At 38.1% G+C, this 21,380-nt stretch overlaps 2 protein-coding genes across 3 annotated transcripts in view; one reads left to right on the top strand and one right to left on the bottom strand.

Moving 5' to 3' along the window:
- Positions 1-21,380, top strand: part of M (miniature) — a 148,829-nt gene that overhangs the window by 52,430 nt on the left and 75,019 nt on the right. The gene's annotated exons all lie outside the window — the stretch shown is intronic.
- Positions 1-21,380, bottom strand: part of Sol1 — a 279,883-nt gene that overhangs the window by 216,050 nt on the left and 42,453 nt on the right. For both annotated transcript variants that reach the window (XM_070312774.1, XM_070312775.1), the window contains exon 3: positions 4,838-5,018. In XM_070312774.1, coding sequence (XP_070168875.1) covers positions 4,838-5,018 — 181 coding nt within the window. The remainder of the gene's footprint in view (positions 1-4,837; positions 5,019-21,380) is intronic.

The raw sequence follows: 21,380 nt of genomic DNA, 5'->3' as shown, positions 1-21,380 counted from the left end.
ATTTATGACCGCCGATGGTGGGAGGATTTGTAAATAGAATCTCGTTCAAAGAGCGTACCCTGGAAGCGCGCGCGCGTGCTCGGCATAAATCGGGGGCGCGGTGGATTCAACCGACTCTTCCGCTTTTGCGAAAATATTAATCCGCGCGCGGCGTATACAGACTTTCGTTCGGGCCGGATCTGCGACTCCGTGGAAAAAGTGCGAGCGAGAGATTCTTTTTCCATTACGTTCGCCAACAAGTCTCAATGGGATTTAACAGAAATAACCAGCGGGGCGTCGACTTCCCGTTCTTTCCTGGAAATTTTTTCAATTAACTGCTCAAATATACTAAAGCGGAAGTATACAATTTTAAACGGGGAACACTATCCGCGTGAGAATGAGATGAGTAACAATTGCGGCGGCGAGAAAAAAAATTTATCCCGAATTGACAAATGTTGCGCCGAACAAATCACGCGTGGGATCGGACTACCCTTTGCATGCGCGTGATCCTGAATTAGCAAATGACCGGTTGATTTCTCTGGAGATAACGTTCCCGAGGGGCACTTCGACAGGTACAGGTGAGCGTCCGCAAAATCGAACCGCGGAAATTTCCGACGGGCTGTAACTGACGATGGTAATGTGTGTAACTGCCAAAATGATCGCTCGAGCGATTTGTAGCGAACGGTTTCGCAAAGCTTCGTTGCGCCGTTACCGGATTGTTGTTTGCATTTCCAGCGGTCCGTCTTGCCTGTCGGAAGTTCCGCTGGCCCCGACATCGCAGTTCGATGCATAATGCGCGCGATTGCACAAATTCGCATACGTAAACGCGCTCGCAGCGATCGTCGAGGCACGATGCGAGGCGAGCGCGATTCACGGATCATTTGACAGCTCAGACAGCTGATCGACGATGTTACCGCGAATTCCCGAATTTTTATCCCCCGGCAACGACACGCGGAGATGGATCATACGCGAATTTTTCCTGCTTAAAAGTACCTCTCGTCGTGTCATTTTGCGGTGCATCTATTCGCGAATCGACGCGAATCGTCGGCGATATTACATTTCCCGCAAATGTGGATAACGGATTTAGCAAGCGGAAAGTGCAACCGCGCTTTCAAAGCTTAGAAAAGGGAGATTCATATTCTCCGCTCGTATAAGAACGGGAATCCCGAGTTCGCGCGCGGCGGCGAAAATAAAATCTGCATCCCCCCAACTCGACCGCGGACCAGAGTAGACGTACCCTCGGTGGAGCGCCTATCTACCGCCTTTCCCGACCACCATAACTTCCTCCATCCTCAACTCCCGCGACCCGTCCGCCCTTCCGCTCTCCTCCTTCCTGTTCCCGCATGACTTCGCCAACCCGCCGCCAAGTTACCTAGCAAACCAACCGGCCAACTTCAGCCGCCGTGCGACATGGATCCCACGAAGGGAAATTTTCGTACGCGATTTGGGATCCGGCGTGAGTTGTTGTTCCTCGTCGAATTCTCACGGGCATCTCCGGACGCGCGATACTCCGGTTTCGCGATACAGGCGGTAAAAGGGGATAACGCCAAAGGGGTTGGCGCACACAGCGAAATTCTACGACAGTACAACCGGTGTCGCGGAGCTTGTGTTGTGTCTCGTTGCCCGTCCCACGTCGCGCGTTACGGCTGCTGCAATCCGGCTGGCAGGTCACTGCGGCCGAATGTCGAGGGAACAACGTCGTTGCAATCAGGTACGCTGTTGCATGCGATGCAACCGAGGTGCAAGAGGGTACCCTTTGCCACGCTATCGTGGGACTTGACGCGGCAAATGTAAGCGAACGAGCTTGAGGGCAAGACGCCTTGTGTGTTCGTGGCATAAAACTTTTTTTTTAATTAAAGTAAGTATCTTTCTCTCGTCTAAAGGAAGGTGCGTGCGTAAAATGGTACTGTCAGTGTTGCTATTCCATGGTAACGAGATAATATCTCTGTCATTAATATTCATTATTATAAAAGGAAAAGTTTTTATAAAAAGTAGTGCCGAAAAATTTCTGAACCCCTTATAGAAAAGTGTATCTGCATTTTCGTTTAACGCGTATTTAAAAATATATCTTACGCGTCCGCGAGTTTCAGTCTGCCAAGAGAGGAGAGACCCGGAGACCCTCTACTTTAAATTCCTACCTGCAATAAATTGCGGTACAGGCGAAGTAAACGTCTCGCTGCAGCGGACTTACGCTCGTTTCGGATCCTAAAACACTGCATTCAGGCGCGACGTAAATTCCACGAAAAGCGCGAGCGAAATCCTCGACGAATGTACATAGATTATTAAAGTAAAGCTAAATTAAAGCGCGTTTAGCGCCCGCTTTCGAAGAGCACGCCATCTAATTTTCTACGTATACCCACGTGTGTTTTACGATTCTTACGAATGTAATTGCTATCGCGTGATGTGAATCGAATATAGTTTCCATCGGAATGACGGGACACTTGCGTCTCGGAGAAAAAGAATCTTGGTTAAATCTTTACCCGCGTCAAGTTTCTCTTACGAGCAATGAAACGGCGGCTTACAAGTTTTGCGCAGGCCACTCCGACACGATGCACGATTTACACGATTGCGTTACCACCGTCGCGTTTTCCCCCCAGGTGTGTAACGGAAGTACGCTACAAATTGGCTACTAGCTCTACTCAAGCACTACCGGGACTCGTGCCGTAAGTCACGGCACTCGTTCCCTCTTCCGCTCTCACCTTGGGACGAATCGCATCCCGAATTCAATTTCACGAAACGGTCATTACACCACGAATTTCTGAGTGTGTTTTTGTCAAACTATTGGTGCATAAGATATTGGAAGAGTCGGTTTCAACTGCATATCGTCAATTTTATCGATAATTCAACAATGCCATTTTTTTAAACAGACCATTTAGATAAATATAATGTTTCCGATATGGAGAGATCTCTCTTGTTCGCAGTTTATTAGAAAATCCTCATCCAGTAAATCCGCATACACGGATACTTAGGGAGGAAGAAACAATTGTTGAAAAAAAGAATTCGAATCGGCGGCTAATGCATTGGGAATATAATCATGCTTGATACGAAGTTAATGAAGCGAACGGTCGTTAAACGAAACTCCCGCACTTTACTTTCCGCCTGCCTTTGCACGCCGTGACCCCGGACGCTCTTAAAATCGTATTACTATGTCTCAGGGATTCCGAGCGTTGAATTTTTGGCGAACCGAAATATCTCGCTCGAAATTCCCTCGCGAACGAGCGCGATTTCTCTTAATTTCGAAAAAATATTGCAATGTCCGTAATCATGTTTAGGAAAATAAAAGTCAGCGAGGTATCATTGACCGAATAATAGGAATAAAAGTAGATGTTTGCGATATATATATACATATACGTACATATGTATACATACTATATATTTGTCTGCGATCGTATCGGTATAATTTAACATATGAAATATACGTTTGCATTCCATTGGCGGCAGACAACCGCGAATAGACTTCGTCGGACAACCAACGGCTCGAATTAGGTAGAATAGATTTCTCTGTGCATGGATAATTTGTCTGTTGACATAATACTGCCTGCCAGTTCCGAGCATTGGCGAGAAACGCGATCTGTCTAATTACAATCTATGTATGAAAGCGACATGTTATATCGTACGCGTGATTGCAAATAACCTCGAGTTACGTTCGAAAAATTTATAACTTGCGTTACAATTGCCGAGCTATGATAAATGTAATTAAAGAGTAAGAGTTAGAAACTGATATATTCATACTGCTTTTAAAGAGCATAATCTCGATAGATACGCACGTAAATTTTAAAATACTCGAGTTTACGATACTTTTTAATATTTAATCCATATTACGTTCAATGAACAAAATATTACGCAGAGCAAAGATATCAAAACCGACACGAGTCCTCTTTAAATCATTATACCCATATGTTTCACCAATTAAATGCTACGCTTTATTAAAGCTGATGTGAATTCGATTCACTTAATTAATCATCAGAAGCCTACATATCATGCGCGCAAACTTTGTTTATATTAAATTATATTAAATTAATTTGAATTAAGTTCTTAAAATTCAAAAGCTTTTTTGTTTAATTTAACTAGCATTTAATACCTTTTTTAATATTGCGTCATTTTACATGCTTGTAAATTTTTCTACCCATATTTTAGTTTTCATCTTTATCGTTTCTTTCAAAATTTAAACAAGAAAATTAGATTAAAATATTCCGTAAACCAATATATTTCATATTGGTTTATACATCGAAATAATTTGACATTTTGCTTTGAAATATCCATTCAAAGAATATGAATAAATTGGCAGATTTTGTTTGTATTTGTCTTGTATAAATGTTTCATATGAAAATTTCGCATTAGAACTGTGTGTGTAATAGCTTCAAAAGATAGAAAGAGAAAATATGTTTATATATATTCAAATATGGATGAATACAGAAAATTTATTTTTATAGATAAATAAGAAATCAATATAATTCGTCAAACTTAATAAATTTATTAATTTATAACAATTCAATAATTTATCACAATATCTTTTCCATATTTACATCATAATCATATTTTTAGTTTTTACTGAATATATCGATTTAGAAGAAATTAATTTCTCGAATTCTCTCGTTTGCTTTATAAAAAGATTATTTGATTTAAAACAATATTACTAAAATTGTAATATAGTAATAAAAAGCAATCGCTAGTAAATATTTTTATTTTGAGCTTTCAACTAAAGATTAAAGCCCGAAAGCAAAATAATACGCTGATTTTGATTTTCTTCTTTTACATTCCGTCGTACAACGTAATATAATCGATTTTCCTTTAATCAAAGATAAGATGAAAATGGAATAGATTTTAAATGTTTGCTCCTCAAATTTACATTACTTACTCGGACCAGATACGACGAATATTAAACTGATGAAATGTTAAAGCGATGATCTCATCCGGATGACCGATGAACGTGTAAAGAAGGCAATCAATGTTCGGCGGGTATCGTCTGGGAAAATTGGGGGATGTAAAAGTGCCACCTTGAGGCCTCTCCGAGCTGCTATATACAACGCAAGAACAACCTGAAAAAGAAAAGTAATACTATGCAGAGAGACATCTGGAAAAATCTGAAAGTTAGAAGAAATAACGTAACGCGCGCGAACACGCGGAGGAACGAAATAACGCAAAGTTTTAGTGATAGTGTGTCCGACAAGTCGTATCTAATCGACGCTGCGAGCTTTCCCGGACATCGATGTGTCTCGCGCTGAAACGATTTTAATATAGAGATATCGCGCCTTGTCGATAATGAAATTCACCATCTGACACTAGTTCCCGGGGGCGAGAGAAAAGTTTTCTTATTTCCAAAATGAAGCCGTCGGTCTGCGTATCGATCTAGTTTTCGCGCTACTGGAATGCCAAACTCGAGGAATTAAATTAAACTTTGACATTTTTGGGCTAAAAAATTCCGCGCGCAGAGATATATAATAATTGAACCGGCGGATGGTCAAAAATATACGGTTAATAATCGTCAGCGGAGATATCGCAGGATAGATTTTCGTTACAAGATTCTTTTCGATTCACTTGTATCCAGCACGCGATACAAAAATGATGCAATTTGCTTCTTCCTCTTCTCCCGTATTCGGTGGATCAGACTGCGAATGATTAAGCAATGCAATAATTTATAGTAAAGTCATCGGTCAAAGGACGGTTTACGTGGCCCCTATTATCCGAGAAGCTTCCGACCGGCTTGCACGACTGGGAATAGCGAAAATTTAATTTCCTGTTTTTCAATTAACTTTTACGTTAGTCGGGGCAGCGGGATTTCTCCTCTCGGGCGGGCGGACACGCGGGGGAGAATGCAAAGACCTGTCGTATCTATGGTTAAATAACGGCATGACACTTGAGTTATACCGCCGGTACAAAAGAGCGCCCGAACATTCGCGACCAGTTTTATGCTTTGGGGACCCCATTGTATCCCGTAACTCGATGTAATGCGGGAGAGGGGGAATGTTTCTCTCTCTCCCTCTTTCTCTGTTTTTTTTCTCTTTTTTTTCTTTATCCGCAGAGGTACATGTACCAGGATACGTAATATACCGGTTTATTGTGCGGCTATTGTTGTAGAAAATAAAGTGATTCGATGTATAGAGCAACTGAATGCACGGGCAAGAAGTTGAAATTCGACCGCGAAATGCTACGAAGCTCTCGTAAAACGTGACATTTCGTCTCTCTTCAATGAGAGAATAACGCAAAGGTCTTTCGAAAATTGCGTACTTTGACATTATAAAAATTTTAAATCATGTAGGAGAGACGGAGTCATGTGTTTCTTGTTATAACAGAAGACGTGATCTTTGCATTCAGTTATATTTGAAATTCGTGAGCAAGAATTTTTTTTTTTGTATCTTTTATACGAACGCATAATATCTAGACGCCACAAGTTTCAATTGGCAGGAAAAATGTGAATCATTATAGTGACCGATTAATGCGAATACAATCATTTATTCAAGATGATATCACCATCCGTGCGCTACCATCGCGATCTGTCTCTGTCGGCGCGTAAGTGCTTTGCAATGATTATTCCGGCTGAAGCGATCCATTAGCGCGGAGCATTCGTTCGGCACGGCAGAACTAATGCAAACAAAGCAATTTATAAGGATCGTGACGCAATTAATCAGCCTTTCGAAAAAGCGAGACACGAGGAGGAGGAGGAGGAGGAGGAGGAAGTCGCGCACCAACGGAAAGGACATATCGCGTTTCGCGCGCAGCGAATTAATAGCCTCGCGAGCCACAAGTCGGAAGGATCTTTAGTAAATTAGCAAAAACCGACCGTGTTCTTTTTATCCCTCCCTCCCCTCGTCCCCCTTCTTTAGCCGTTCTTTCTCTATTTAACCGTGGTAAAGCGCTTTCTTTCGTTTTTACTTTTTCTCTTTGACCGTCCGATTTTTCTCTCCTTGTCCTGTTGTTCTCCTCTCGCCACGCATTTCTCGTCCAACCGTTTTCAACTCTCCGCATCGTTGTATAAAATTTTCTACAATTGGGAAAACACCCCAGCGACCTATCGCGTGAAACGTAACAGTGATACTTGAACTTATTTGTTGCATAAGACACGCTGTGACATTTGCAATTTTCCAACATCTACGACCGGCATTGTTCATCTCACTCTCTTGTGTCCGATCGTCCACAAATTCTTCAATCTATGATAAAAAATAAATTCGATCTCTATTTTCAATTGTTGGCACACGCTGTTTGAAATAATTATAATTTCATCAGAAAGAAAAAAAAACTATACTAAATTATTAATTATACAGTAATAATGTAGTAGCGATTAATTATGCTACAAAAGAGAATCGGAGCGCGAAGGGGTCATCAGAAAAGCCTAAGTCATCGAAATAATCGATGGCGAATGCTGTCCGCAAAAATGCTGGTGCAACGAATTCGTAAGAGACAGAACTCTCCAAGTCTGAAGGACCTGGCAAATATTTTAAGTGTCGGTAGAATTAATTCTCCTCTCGCACGGGGTCACATATGTACATACATACATATGTACAATGTTATAAGCGACCACGGCCTCTTGGTTGTTAAAGTGGGACGCTAGGCCGCTTTAAAACACTCGGAGACATCATTGTTCAGTCACGTTCACCAGCTCTGACTCGAGCGTTCTCAAGCTGTCCTCTATTTATAACTGAAGCTAGCGAATTCCACGATAGTTCTCGAAGGAAGGGACGATAGGTGCTTTTCCGTGAACGTGGAAAAACGCGCATACGATTAACAACGCGAGTGGCCCGAAGTGTTCCACGTCGACGTCACGGCGTATAATCAGCACGTGGCGATTGTTCGCACGTGGAACATGCGCAACTTACGGCAAAATCGATCGCGAGATTATAATAGGGTCTACAAAATAGATCGTCCTCGAATATTAAGAAAGCTTATTTATACACAAGGATGAAATTGCGAAAAGAGAATAGCGGAGGAGATTTTGTCCAACAGTAAAGACTATCGCTTCTGTCTAACGCTAAATATAATGCCGACGATTAATACATATAATTGCAATCTTTTTCGTCATCCTCCGCACAATGCTCTTATTATTTTTTTAAAATAAAAATAGACGGAAGTCATAAATCATACTCATTTAAGTCAAAAAATCGAACTTACATATACACCAGATGTATTAAGCCACTTTTGGATTGCCGTTATTTATCGAAATATAATACGATCTTTTTCTTGCGAGACGAAACCGTTGCACATTCCCTCAAGCATTATGGCTATACACTGTGAGAATTCTGACAGGTGATCCGTGTGACACGGAGAAGTGCAAAGGGACGTTTCTTCCCACGACTCTTCGGCCGCCTGTACACTGTTGTACGAGAGACAGTGTAACACACAGACAAAGATATAAGATCAGAAGAGCACATTAAGAAACGGCAACGATATTATTGCCGCCCCGGAAACAGCGGAAATCACTTAGCACTCAATTCTAGCCGCAAGTTGACTTTTCTGAATTCGGGCCGATGTGCCACAAGCTGCTGAGATCGGAACTTGGAAGTTTCCGCAAAAGCGAGAGAAACTCTGGTCCCGCGCCTCTTCCTTTGTATATATATATATATATATATATATATGTATATATATATATATATATATATGTATATATATATATATATATATCCCGTGATATACATAGGGTAATCCCATAAGCATTGCGCACGCAATCTCTGCGCTATCGACTATGAATATTATTATAGATACAAACCGAACTTGAGAAGACAGTCTTTTTTTTTTAATGTTGTGTGAGAAACCGATATTAACAGACAATTAAAAATTGATTGATATATTGAAGCAGACTTGAAACTTTAACAGGAATTAATTTAAAAAGTTTAGCTACAAAAATATATATCTTGAAAGTTGCGAGAAACTATTTTCTTTGCGGAATGTTCTACTTCAAAATAATCAAAGAATCTATATTTTAAATATAACTTCGGTGAATATGAGACACTTTGTACACGCAATTTCCAAAATTATTGTCTATACATGTAGATATATTGTATATTTATTACATATAATATTATTACCATAATAAATTCAGGCACTGTAGCAGTTAGAGAAAAATTTAATTAACGAAACCCACACATTGCATAAAAAGACCTATAATAATGATAAGATTTTTGTTTGAAACTGCTTAGAAAATATAAAGATCATCTTCATTACTTTAAAAAATCTATAATTTTTACGTTATTAAAATAGAATTATAAGAATTCAATTATTTACAAAATAATTTATTTTGACATGTTGCATAACATAAAATATGAAATATCTTGTGTGTGCGTGTGCGTGTGTGTGTGTGTAAAGTACTAAACTTTTTACTCTATTAAAATATTCATTAACTGTTTCACGGAATAATAAATAGAATCAATTAATGACCTCTCCTTCCAACATTATACAAGTACAGCAGTTTTAGTTCTTAATACAATTATGTTTTTTATATCTCAAACAATCATTATTTTATACCAATATTAAGATAATGTCATTAAGAAGCAAATATATTTCGTGAGATATTATATATGTTATGTATCGCATATCAAAATAAATTATAAAATATATTCTAAAATATTAATTGTTTAATGCTGTAACATATTTACATGCAAAGAGAGAAACTAAAAGAAAATATATATAAAAAAATTTTATATATATATATATATATATATATATATATATATATATATAGAATGCTTTATTTATCTCAGACGGTTCGAGATCCTTCGCAATGCAGCAGACTACACGATGCAGCCAGATATCTGTTGAAAGCACGGCTACCACCACACTTAGATCACGTGATTACTTGGTGGACACAGAAAGGCTTCTGCTAAAAGCAGCCAGATAAAGAGGCAAGTGAAAAAAGGAAGGGAAAAAAAGCTGAAGAAACGAGAAGGTGGAGACGGGGAAAGAGAGAGAGAGAGAGAGAGAGAGGATGGATAGGAAGGGAAAAAGCGCACCGCGCGTTAAGGAGCAGTATTTCCCGCGGGACTTTGGTGTATCTCCTGACTATCTCCGGTTAGAAATATCGTTTCTCAAAGCACAATGGCTCCATACTCAATTACCCCAGAGATGCACTTTCGGAAAGTACAGCAGAAATCGCTCTTTGACTCTTCTTTCGACGCATCGTTCGTTTGTGCAAATTACTGTTCCGCTAAATTTCTCGACTCTTCTTACGCTACGTACGATCCTATCTAACGCTACACGTTTCTCAAGAACCAATCTCTATATTAACAACTTTCCCTTCCCCATGGCGGTTAGATGTAAGTTATCGTAAAATCTAATTTTCTCGAGACTTGTAAATAAGAAAGATTGGATTTTGAGTTTGTGTCCAGAAAAATTCGCCCTTTAAAATAAAATCGATCGCATTGTCTTTAATATTGATCTGATTGTCATTTAAAAACAAAATTTCCAGATATAAATAAGTAAACAAATAAATAAATAACATCTTAACTTGTAATCAGAATTTTGTTAGGCTGCAGTGAGTAACGTAATTATAGATAGAGCAAAATAAAAAAATTATTAATAATGATAATTTTGAATCAGTATATAAAAGAGAATAAAAAAATATTTTATTTTTTATTAAAACGGCTCCTCGCTTATAAGCCTCCTTTCTTCGAGCAAAATTACATAATGTTACGAACCGTAAATGGCAATGAACCGGAAGATACGTTAGATAAGATGCGTAGAGAGTGTCGATTTTGAAAAAACTGCTGCTATATTATTCTTCTTTGAGAGCCGATGTCGCAGAGACAAAGTTAAGAAGGTACAAGATATAAACTGTTAATACTTTTCCCTTCGTAGTCATAAGATATCATTTTATGAGATCGTTTTATGTTTCAAGTAGTTTGCGATAATAGAATGTGCCTGTAAAGATCATCCTCGGGTATTTCGCCATTGTCAGACAGGAAAGAATATGAATATTCAGGAACTACATCGCGCGCGCTTCTTAATTCGATATTTCCTCTCTTATGATCCTTAACAACTTTTGATAAAATCGCAAACATCATCCATCAAGCCATTCTTTCTTATAATCCGTTTAAAAAAAAAAAATCGAGAAAATAAATGTTACAAAGTGAATAGGATAAAATAGCGAAAGTACACTTTGTATACATCGAAATAAATCAGATCTCTCGGCTCTGATCGAGAGAGGTATCGCATTAGATATTGAAGAGTTTATCAATAAAATGAGATTCTATTTGTCCGTGTTATTTCTACTTTTTACGGATGTATTATAAAATTGCTACCGTTTATTCTGCCATGTACGCGCATAAATGTATCTACCTATGCTGAACGGATAATTCACTGAACCAGAGATCAGTTAGTAACTGCGCGAATCCTTTTTTTATTCGACTATATATATACACGCGCTTCGTGTTTTGCTAAACGATTTTTGACGTATATGACATAACAGCGCCTCTACGTAATGTCAACAACAATCATGCATCACACGCTTGGATGCGTGTCCGCAATCCTCTCAATCGCGTCGGAATAAATTTTAATAGCCGCTTTTTTATATTTCAATTATTCTTCACACTCAATGTACAATTTATTGGAAAAAGCCTTCCACAGATATTTCTATTTTGTACATCTATACGAGGGAGAGAGAAATGTAAAAATAAACAATTTTTCGCGCAAATTAAACTTTTTTGTGTCCATTTTCCACTAACATTAAGATTTATGTGGGATAAATATTGATAGTACATATAAAATATGAATTACAATAAAGTACGCCAAAAATTTTATCCGCACACATTTTTCAAATATTTATAGACATAAGCTATATATATATGTATAATATATATCCTTTCACAATATTAATAATAAATGTGTTTTCCATCCGTCAATCGACATCGATGAAAAGACAAAAGATTGGAATAATTGAGTTAATTTCGTCAACGGTGGTGCCTTTAATCACAATACGTCGTAGCACGCGTCGTTGCTCACGATCGATACGAGGAAAAATATCGCGCAATCTGCGGACTATCGGCACTTCTTTATGGATCGCTTGACGCACAACACCGATTTGATGGGTCCTGCGATGTGCAAGGGAGCGGATATCAATCTAGGAGCAGGTGGCCGAAATATTCGCAAACAAGCTAGCAAGAATTTATATACAGCCGTGGGGGTGCCCCAGCACATACGTTTTATTTCGTCGTCTACTATTGGCACGGGAAATTTTTTCGCGGTGCTCTCTCTCGTGAATCGAATTTTTTTTTTTTTTTTTTTTTTAGGGCGAGCAGGTATTTATTCATGAATCCGGAATGACAATGTAACCACACGCTTTCTCGTCCCGTGCGATCGAGTCCCCCGTTACGCGAACCGAAGGTTATATATACACATATATGTATAAACGTATATGTATACATTCGTTTTTTTTTTATTTTACTAATGCAAATGTTAAGCGCATTTGAATTGCAGACCGTCGCGCTACGCAAACAGGTGTTTAAACATTAATCTTAATATTTTTGATGTACTTTTGTGAGAGAAACGCCTGTGCGGATCGCCATTGCGTTTTTACATTTGGATTAATTTGCAAATTTATATGAGAGAATTTTCATAAAACCCACCGTTAAAAATAATACAAGACATAAAATTTCAAAAGGAATAAAATATTTCAGTCTCAAGAGCGGATACTAATCTCATCGCGTTTTCGGTAGATCTTTTTTGTAATTTCGAAGATCAATAATTCCCGTTCGATAATTTTTAAATGTCTAGGCATATGAATTATCGAAATAGTCGCTCGGAAATTAACAAAGTTTTCTATTCTCCGCGATATCGACAATAATTTATATTCAATTTTCATACACGTGCACGCGTATCCGTCTCTATACGCCGGCCGGTTGAAACTCGTATACTGTCGGAATACGTATGAATCATATACCGAGAGACGGTATACACACGGCATTAGTGAAATCGTAATTGAAATATTAATTTATGACGCATAACGGCCGCCTAGTAATTAACACGCTCTGTAACCCCGTGTCAACGGATGCGCAATGCATGCATTACGGCGCGACACGGCCGCATTACATAAATACCCGGCTTTAGTCTGGCCCCGGCCAGATCATAATGGGCGAAGTATACAATTCTGCCATTATATCCCCGTTGAAACAGCTTACAGTGAAAATCCGTGAATGTGTATGTGTGTCCGCGAGTGGAGGGAGGAGGCTGTAGGGGTTGTGAAAAGTGTCGGTGCGCACATCCGTATCCGCGTTAAATTGTTACGTAACAATATAAACAAAAATATGTTTGTTTATTATCACGATTCTCGAATTTCTTTAATTCGATTATTTGAACCGATCTATTAACGATGATTGCGTATATATCGATATCTCGAATTAAATTTCACGAAAACAATTCCAAATAATGGTCTCGATTGAATTTCTCGCGAAATTAATTATAGAAAGAGTTAACTAAACGTACGCAATAAAATTTCGTTGTGTGTGAGATATCTCCAAAGGTATGATTTATGCTTTAAACGGTTTTAAACATAATGTAAACGAATAGAATGTGATTATATATACCCGGTCACTTACTCTTTTGCGAGCCTGAAAAATGTGAAAAATTCTGCACATGCTCGCTGAAGATATTGAGAAAAATGCCGTAGACGTAGCCGTCGTTATAAATCGCGCATTACGTCATGGACATGATGTACCGCAGTATCATCGGCCGTTTACAACAATGTTTTTTTTTTCTCTCTCCTTTTGCACATCAAATCGAGAGACGCAGCAACATGACGATCAGCTCGGGAGCCGCGTATCAATTACGTAGGGAAGCCGCATCGTACGAATAAATAGACTGTTAGCGGTTATACAATACATTCGGAGAGAACAAACGTGACTTCCGTTGCCCCGCGTGTCGGTTATCAGCTGGAATCGATGCTCCCTTTTAATGGAGATATTCGCTGCATTGAATACAGGAGGAACGCGTACGCTGAAATTATTCCGGGATAGATCGAGAATTATGATGGATCGGCGGCTTTCGTTTTCCCATTTTGGTAACCATTATATCGAGAAAATATACGAGAGAATGTTGACGCTTGAAAGTTGCGAATTAAATCATACGCATTATAATAGGCGTTCGGTAAACGAGATAATATTAACTATTAATGGAAAAATATATGAAAAGGGAAGGAAAAAGGGAAGGAAAAACAAGCGAATACAATTATTGCCTAAATATAATATCGCCCCGAGAAACATTATAAATTTATTAGTTCATTATCAGACAACATTAACTGACATTTTTATAGCTGTTATCAAGTGTAAATGTTTCTTTTCCTCTTAATTTCTAATGGGATAAAGAAACAAAGTATAAAAAATAGTAAATAATGCCAGAAATATATGACGATTAATTTCTAATTCTTCGATAAATTAATGTGAAAGAGGAACGTGTGAAATAAATACACGATGCATTTTCTCACTATATAAATACAGCTAATTAGTACTATTAAAGTTAATCGCGCGACGAGCGTCGTCCCATCACAGTTGGACACAATTCCTGCTGCTAGCGCAGAGTATATTAGCAATTATCCCGGAGTAAGACAAAACTTTAGCTTATACTACAAACTGCAAACGACAGACTACGCGAACACTTGTGGAACTTTCATTTGCAGTTCTTCCGATGTAAAGGGCAAATTATAGACGTACGTATAATAGTCGAGGGACCACCTACCCTTATGCGTAATGAAACAAATGTTCTCAATGCAACCGCGTCTCTTTGTTTAAAAATAAAGGGGATAATTTGTACGCCGCGCATACCGCCAGGCATTCCACATACAAAATTCTAGCCTTAGTAATCTTAGTGTATGGTATGTAGGCGATACGTGACTGTAACGCAACCGCGTAAAGTGAATCGCGTCGATATCAGCTGCGCAACTTGTAATACCTAGATAATACACCCGGTTCGGTCTGTATATGAATCCGATATTTGAACGTGAACCACGTGCATCCGGAGCGTTCGTATTTCCACCTTTCTATTTGTATCGGTGGCCCAATTTTTAGGTATGAGCGATGAAAAGAAACGTATATCTAATATTTGAAATTAAAATTTAGAAAAAAAAAATATATATTAAAAATTGGAAAGTAAGAAATTCTCGGGGGACTGATATCCTAGCTAGAGAGAAGATTCCTGACTGGCTGCTCGTTGCTCGGAACGACGGTGAACGAGCTGCTTGTATAACCAGATTCAACTGCATAATGCAGGAAAAGGCTATACAACTTTTATGTTACAGCGTACGAAGCTTATGCTGACACTACGCTAAACGCACTTTTAGATATCCTGCAGCATTTGCATTAAACAATAATTTAGTCTGCAGGGAACTGAAAAAGAATATTTTATTTATTGACGCGTATAAACTTGAAGAAATTCCTTGTATTGTGTACAATATTGAAAACTAATATTTCCGATATCCTTTGGATATTATTTGTATGTGGATTCTATTCACACATTCTTCGGTGATATTGTGTCTTCTATTGTACTATCTTCTATGCTTTCGGAAGAGCAGTTATGTGATCCGACAAAAGATTTTAACCTGACACAAAGCAATTTCAAATATTTATTTTGTATATATTTGCGTATTTATTTTGTATATATATATGTCGATACATATTTTGATATACATTTAACGCTTGTAACAGAAAATTCAATTATATCGCATTATAATCTCTTTGTAGGAGAGTTATCTCAATTCCACATTTCTGAATGAGAAATAAAATTATTTCGTTTAACTGCATTTTTTATCTCACGACGCGAGAAATTCGTCAGAAGATTGTATGCGAAAACGCCATTTTCTCTAACGAGAAAATTATATCTTACAGTCGCGTACAAACCCCGCGAAAGAGCAGGACACGCTCATAAGGGGATACGGTTTTCGCTAGAAGCTTTCTATCTGATAACAGACGGGGATAACACCCGCTGGAAAAAAAAGAGGTACGAGGAGGGCACACTGCACGAGAATGTGTTTTTATTTTTTTTCGCATTACCGCAAAATGTGAAGACATTTAGAAAAGAATTACAGATATGCACGTAACGAACGCGACGCGTTTCGCCATGTCTATCTCTCCAGTCGCTTCTCTTGGAACGAGATATCACGTTGTTATTTTCGTTTGATTGTTCACGTCTTTGTTTTGTTGATGTTCGCGGTAAGCAAAATCGTCACGGTTAATGGTTCGTACATTATCACCTCTACTGCATTTCTCTGTCATTGTTTCACAAATTTATAACCATATGCTTCATATTCACGATAGCATAATGATCATGATACCATTAATGATAATAATAATGACGTTAATAGTATTGATACATTACATGGAAATGCAGAGATGTACGTATAAAATACTACGGAGGAAAGCGGAAAAGGGAGGCAAGCGAAAAATATAATAATTCCGCTTCGCATTTGCTGTCTCGTTATCGTTTTATTTTGGGGAATTGAAGAGGAGAGAGGATACACAACCAAAACTCAATTAATTTCAATCAGCAAATTTAATATCCATATACTATATATGTATATGGATATTATTTTTTGTATCTATTTGCAAATTGAAAGATCTTATACAGTTGCATTGATTGCAATTTTTTGAGATATCGAATATGGAGATATGTCTGAGTCGGTTTGCAACATCTCGTTCTTTCTATTAGCTTCTTTCGATCAGCTGGATGATCATCGAGAGCGCGGAAACGCTCTCATCTAAACTAGTTACAATATCATATCCATGACCCACCCCCGATCTCCTCCGCTAATGATAGTTTGCGCTAGTGACAGGTTTCTCCACATCGATAATCTCCAAAAGCTGTAATATTCGGTCAAATTCCGTCCGAATCCAGGCTAAGAGTGACACCTCGTTTATTAATGCAACGACCATTTAATCGCGATAATCGAAATCAAATATCTTTAGTACGGATTTTAATTACATCATGGCAAATAAAAAATGTTTTATATCCTTCATCAAGAACAATTGCCATGGATCATGAAGAATGCGTTTTCTTATATCGCCCGCTGATGATTTTCAAAACAACGAAATGCGAATCAATCATATTTTAGCCAAGCTCAGCTAACAAGAAATATCTCTCTTTTGCGTAAACTGTTCTTTATATACCGAAGATTTTTCCATTCCTTTAACCTAAGAGAAATATGTTTAATTCTCCGCACGGAAATCTCGAAAACGCGGCAAAGATATGTATTATATGTTCGTTTTCTTGTTAAAATGCGCGGCACAGGAATGTGAGGTAGAGGAACCGCTGTATTTATTTCTCGGCTTACCGTAAGTTCTTTCCAATCTCTCCGGTATTATACGTCATACCGGGGAACCTCGACGGCGTAATCCCGAGTACCGGAGAGAGACTTAAGAGCCGCGATGCCGACCGAGCGAGATCCCTTTGCTTACTCGGGCGAACGGAATCTCGAATGATATTTCGTTTTGGGATATATAACTATACACGTACCAAAAAGTGTTGCTCAAAGAAACGGTAAAACTTGCGAGTTTGTAAAAATGTCACGTTTGATGATATAAGCGGAGTTTCTTGTTTTACAGTAATAGACGCAGCGAGCAAGACGCTTGAGAAAGTTCATCGTCAAGTTCGCTCGATTTTTCCCTTAGACTTTGTATCGTATCGTATCGAGCTTTTGGTGCCGCTTAATTTTTGATTTTTGCTATAAGAAACCACGATTTCGACCGCGAGAATCGTCACGCGATTTTAGAAAAGCGAAGAAGAACCTCCTTTTATCTGTCCAATCAAGTGAAATGTCACTTAATCTGAACCGCCTTTATTTGTCGCGGCATCAACGCGCGCTTCTGTACGCAATAAAGTTTACAATAGAAGAAAAATTAAAATGGAATACCTCGAATATATTCATAAAATAACAGTCATCAACAATCGTTTTATGTCACACATATTTCACGTCACTAATGTTTTTTTTAAATATGTTGACTGCGAGAAAGTTTGAAGAAAGCTCTGTAATTTTCACGGGGAGAATTTCACTGCCGCGTGCCAACACTTGGTTCATCTTTTTCAGTCATACAGAAGATTGCACGGGTTCTTGAAGAATGAAACTGTCCTTGTGAAAGGGCGTGAAAACTAATTCCCGATACTCTCGTTTAGCGAGAGATGGGACACATCCACGTTATTCTTTGCCATTGTAACGTATTTTTATGTCACCCGGATATTGTAACTTATGTAACTAAACACACATGAGATTTTTTTTTCTCGCGAAAAGAATTTATTTGCGAAAAAGAGAACCAAAACCGATATTCAACTCGACATTTTCTTTATGAAATAGCCTTGAGCTAAAAACTTAAAATAAACATTTAAACACAAATATTTACAAAAATATACAAAAATTATAGATTATTTCTTCTATCAGATTGTATTACAGTTTTGAAAATATTACTTCAAACTTTCAATAAAATAGCCTTTTGTAAAATAAAGGAAAATTAAAGTCCGTGAAATCATCATTCAAAACTGAGATATTCTCGCTGAAAAAACTATAAAAACGTATACAAAGTGGGAGGTAAAATGCTGCAATAAATTATAAAATTTTACAAATTTATTAAACGTAAAATGAAAAATATTATATATTTCGTCTTATATCTATTTCTAAAAAAATAAACATTTTTAAGAACATTCAAAAAAAATTTTTAATCTTGAAATTTTTAATATAAAAAACTTTTGTATATGTTAAATGTCTATGAAAGATAAATACAGATCGAATTAATCAATATTTACACTCATGTTTTTTAAATTAAGATTTTAAAACAAAATGTTAGCTTAGATCGATGTACAAATCACAATTTACACAAAAAGTTTTAATTTAATTTTCTTAACTACACATTGCGGAAAAAATAATAAAGATGAAAGCAAGAATATAAAATAAATTTAAAAATAATTTAAAAATCTGCAAATATGTAGAATAATTATGATTATAAAAAAAAAATATTATTACTATTTACCACGCAAATTAAATTTTATGTAATTTACAAAAAGTCAGAAAAAATGCTTTTAGATTTAAGGACTCAGTACAAACTAAAATTTAAGAAAAAGAAACGATTGCACGAACTATGACCATTTGACAAATAAATGAACTCAATTCATTAACTCGGATAAAATGCATTTAATTTCTATGAAATAGAGATATATTGGGTTAAAAGATTTGGATATCGGTTTTGACATTTTTTTCTCTGAGATTGTTCGTAAAAGCGTCCGTTAGAATGATTCGATTTAATATGTTTCTTATAGAAAGATATAAATTGTAACTATTGCACGATGCAATTATATCTTTCCGTGCATATCGAATTAACGAGAAAAACAATTATAACACTATGTGACTCACACATAACGATGATAGAATTATATCGTGAAGGGGGCGAGGTAGGAGAGGAGGGAGGCCAACTCATACGAAGTATCGACTTTCTATCGCCGTTACTTGGCGGTATCGGTGATCCGGTTTTTCGTTAATAATTCATTTTTTCCCGACTTAGTTGCGAAACGGTCGACTATTAATCTTGTCATTGCGGTGATCCCTGAAATTGAATTTCCGCAGTGACAGATATTCGTTAAATAAACTGTGCGAGATGATTTTATATAGAACAGTTCATAGAATCCGCGACGTCCTCGAAACGTCCATATTCTTTTCTCCCGTTTTTTTTTATTTTTTTTAGTATACAGAATTTTATTTGCGAATGTGCGGATCCATTCGTCGCACGGACCGACCGTTTCATCGAATGTCTCTTTGACGTTTCGCTCATCGATAGCGGGAAAGCGTGCTCGCAACACAATTGCGCGACGAGAGTATGACTTTCAGAATATTCCCTTCGATTCAATTCCTGTGTCCTTTAATTGTGCACGTAAGAGAAATAATAAAAATGATCGTCTTTCTCGAGCCTGCCTCGTGCGATTGCGACGAATAACCGCTCGTTCGAGAAATCGCAAAGATGACAGCCCTCCTTGATGAAAGATCGCGCGATCAGATTATCGCCTATTTGTCGCGTATGTATGTGTACGCAACCAAGGGGGATACGTGTATAGTACATGTATTCTCGCCTGCGCGAGAAGTGGGCCGTGTGCACACCAGCTGTCGTTACCGAGCCTCGTTACCGTTCCCGTCACGTCAGTGGTGTGTGTTGCCGCGATAAATCTGGCATGCCCGAATCTCGCGCGTTATTACTTTGCGCTTTTACCCCGGGTAGCGAGCCGGAGTCAGCTGGTATATTTCATCGGACCTTGCAATCCCCGTTTCTTCAGATCCCCGTTACACGCGGCGCGTCTTTTTTATTATGACGATAATCATAATAAGACTTATCGTTGTTTTTTAAATAAAGAAGTCGTAAAACTCTGGCAGAATTTTTCTCTTCAAGTATAAAAGCGCATGAGAAAGGAGCGAGAAATTAACGAGGAAAAAATAAATAAACCAAATTAAATTTTTCTTTTTAACTCATTCTACACAAACAGAGTGCATAAACGAAATTATTATACTTTAATAGGAATACAAAGGCTTGCGCAATGCCGTTTTCGCGCGATCTCTTTCAACATGGCAGACACAAAGGATAAACTTTGAACTGGCACCGAAATTACTCGAAAGTCGGATAAAGTTTGCCGCAACTTAGGTAACAGCATGGGGTCATCAAACAATCGGGATAGTAACCCGCAATGAAACCGCGCTATTGCCAATTGATCGAATCGGTTCTGATTTTCGAGTCTACAGGATAGTTTCTACTCGAGATAGGATCGATAGAGGCGGTTTGCGAGGGCCGTCGTCCACGATAAGGAGCTAAGAAGTATAGCCCGAGATCAATCGAAAGGTATCGATCTCCGCGCTTTCCAGATGTTACCCTCGGATAAAGAATTACGTCAATTTATATCACGCGAATTTTGGACGCCCTCCATCGTCCATCCCTCCCCGGCATGTTGTAGGAAACTTTCGTCGTAACGTTAAGCCGCTTTACGAGATTACACCCTCGGTAATTTACATACGATTGAGTTACGGCGGTGGCGCTTGCGGTGCGAGAAAGGTAGTTAAAAGTATACTCTCGTGTGTTGCCCACATATTAACCGCGTGTCGCACAGAATTCTCAGCGAGGCTATATCGAAATATTTACGATTATTCAAATTCGCGAAATGCAAGTCTCTTTTACGCTGGTTCAACCTAAATGCAGTTAAACGTGAATTAATCGCGTCGGCGGAAATTTGTAATTGCGTAATAGGAAACTCGTGTTTATTATTCTTATTTTGCTCGTAGCGTTTGTAAAAGATATCAAAATTTCAAGAGAAAATGCCGATTGTATACAGAAGAGCGAAAATTCCAGAGACGCCCATTAATTATTTTTATTTCTTATACGTATCCGCTGAGTCGCGAGAGAAACACTCTTCGACTTAATTCCCGAACTGTGTAGAGAGTTTTTCGTAGTTTTTAGCGTCGAGCGGGC

The sequence above is a fragment of the Polyergus mexicanus genome, unplaced genomic scaffold, assembly GCF_030449975.1.
Source record: "Polyergus mexicanus isolate NDT 795.1 unplaced genomic scaffold, iyPolMexi1.0 SCAF_23, whole genome shotgun sequence".
NCBI lineage: Eukaryota > Metazoa > Arthropoda > Insecta > Hymenoptera > Formicidae > Polyergus > Polyergus mexicanus.
The sequence above is the reverse complement of the archived record's forward strand: the minus strand, read 5'-3'. Positions and strand labels throughout refer to the sequence as shown.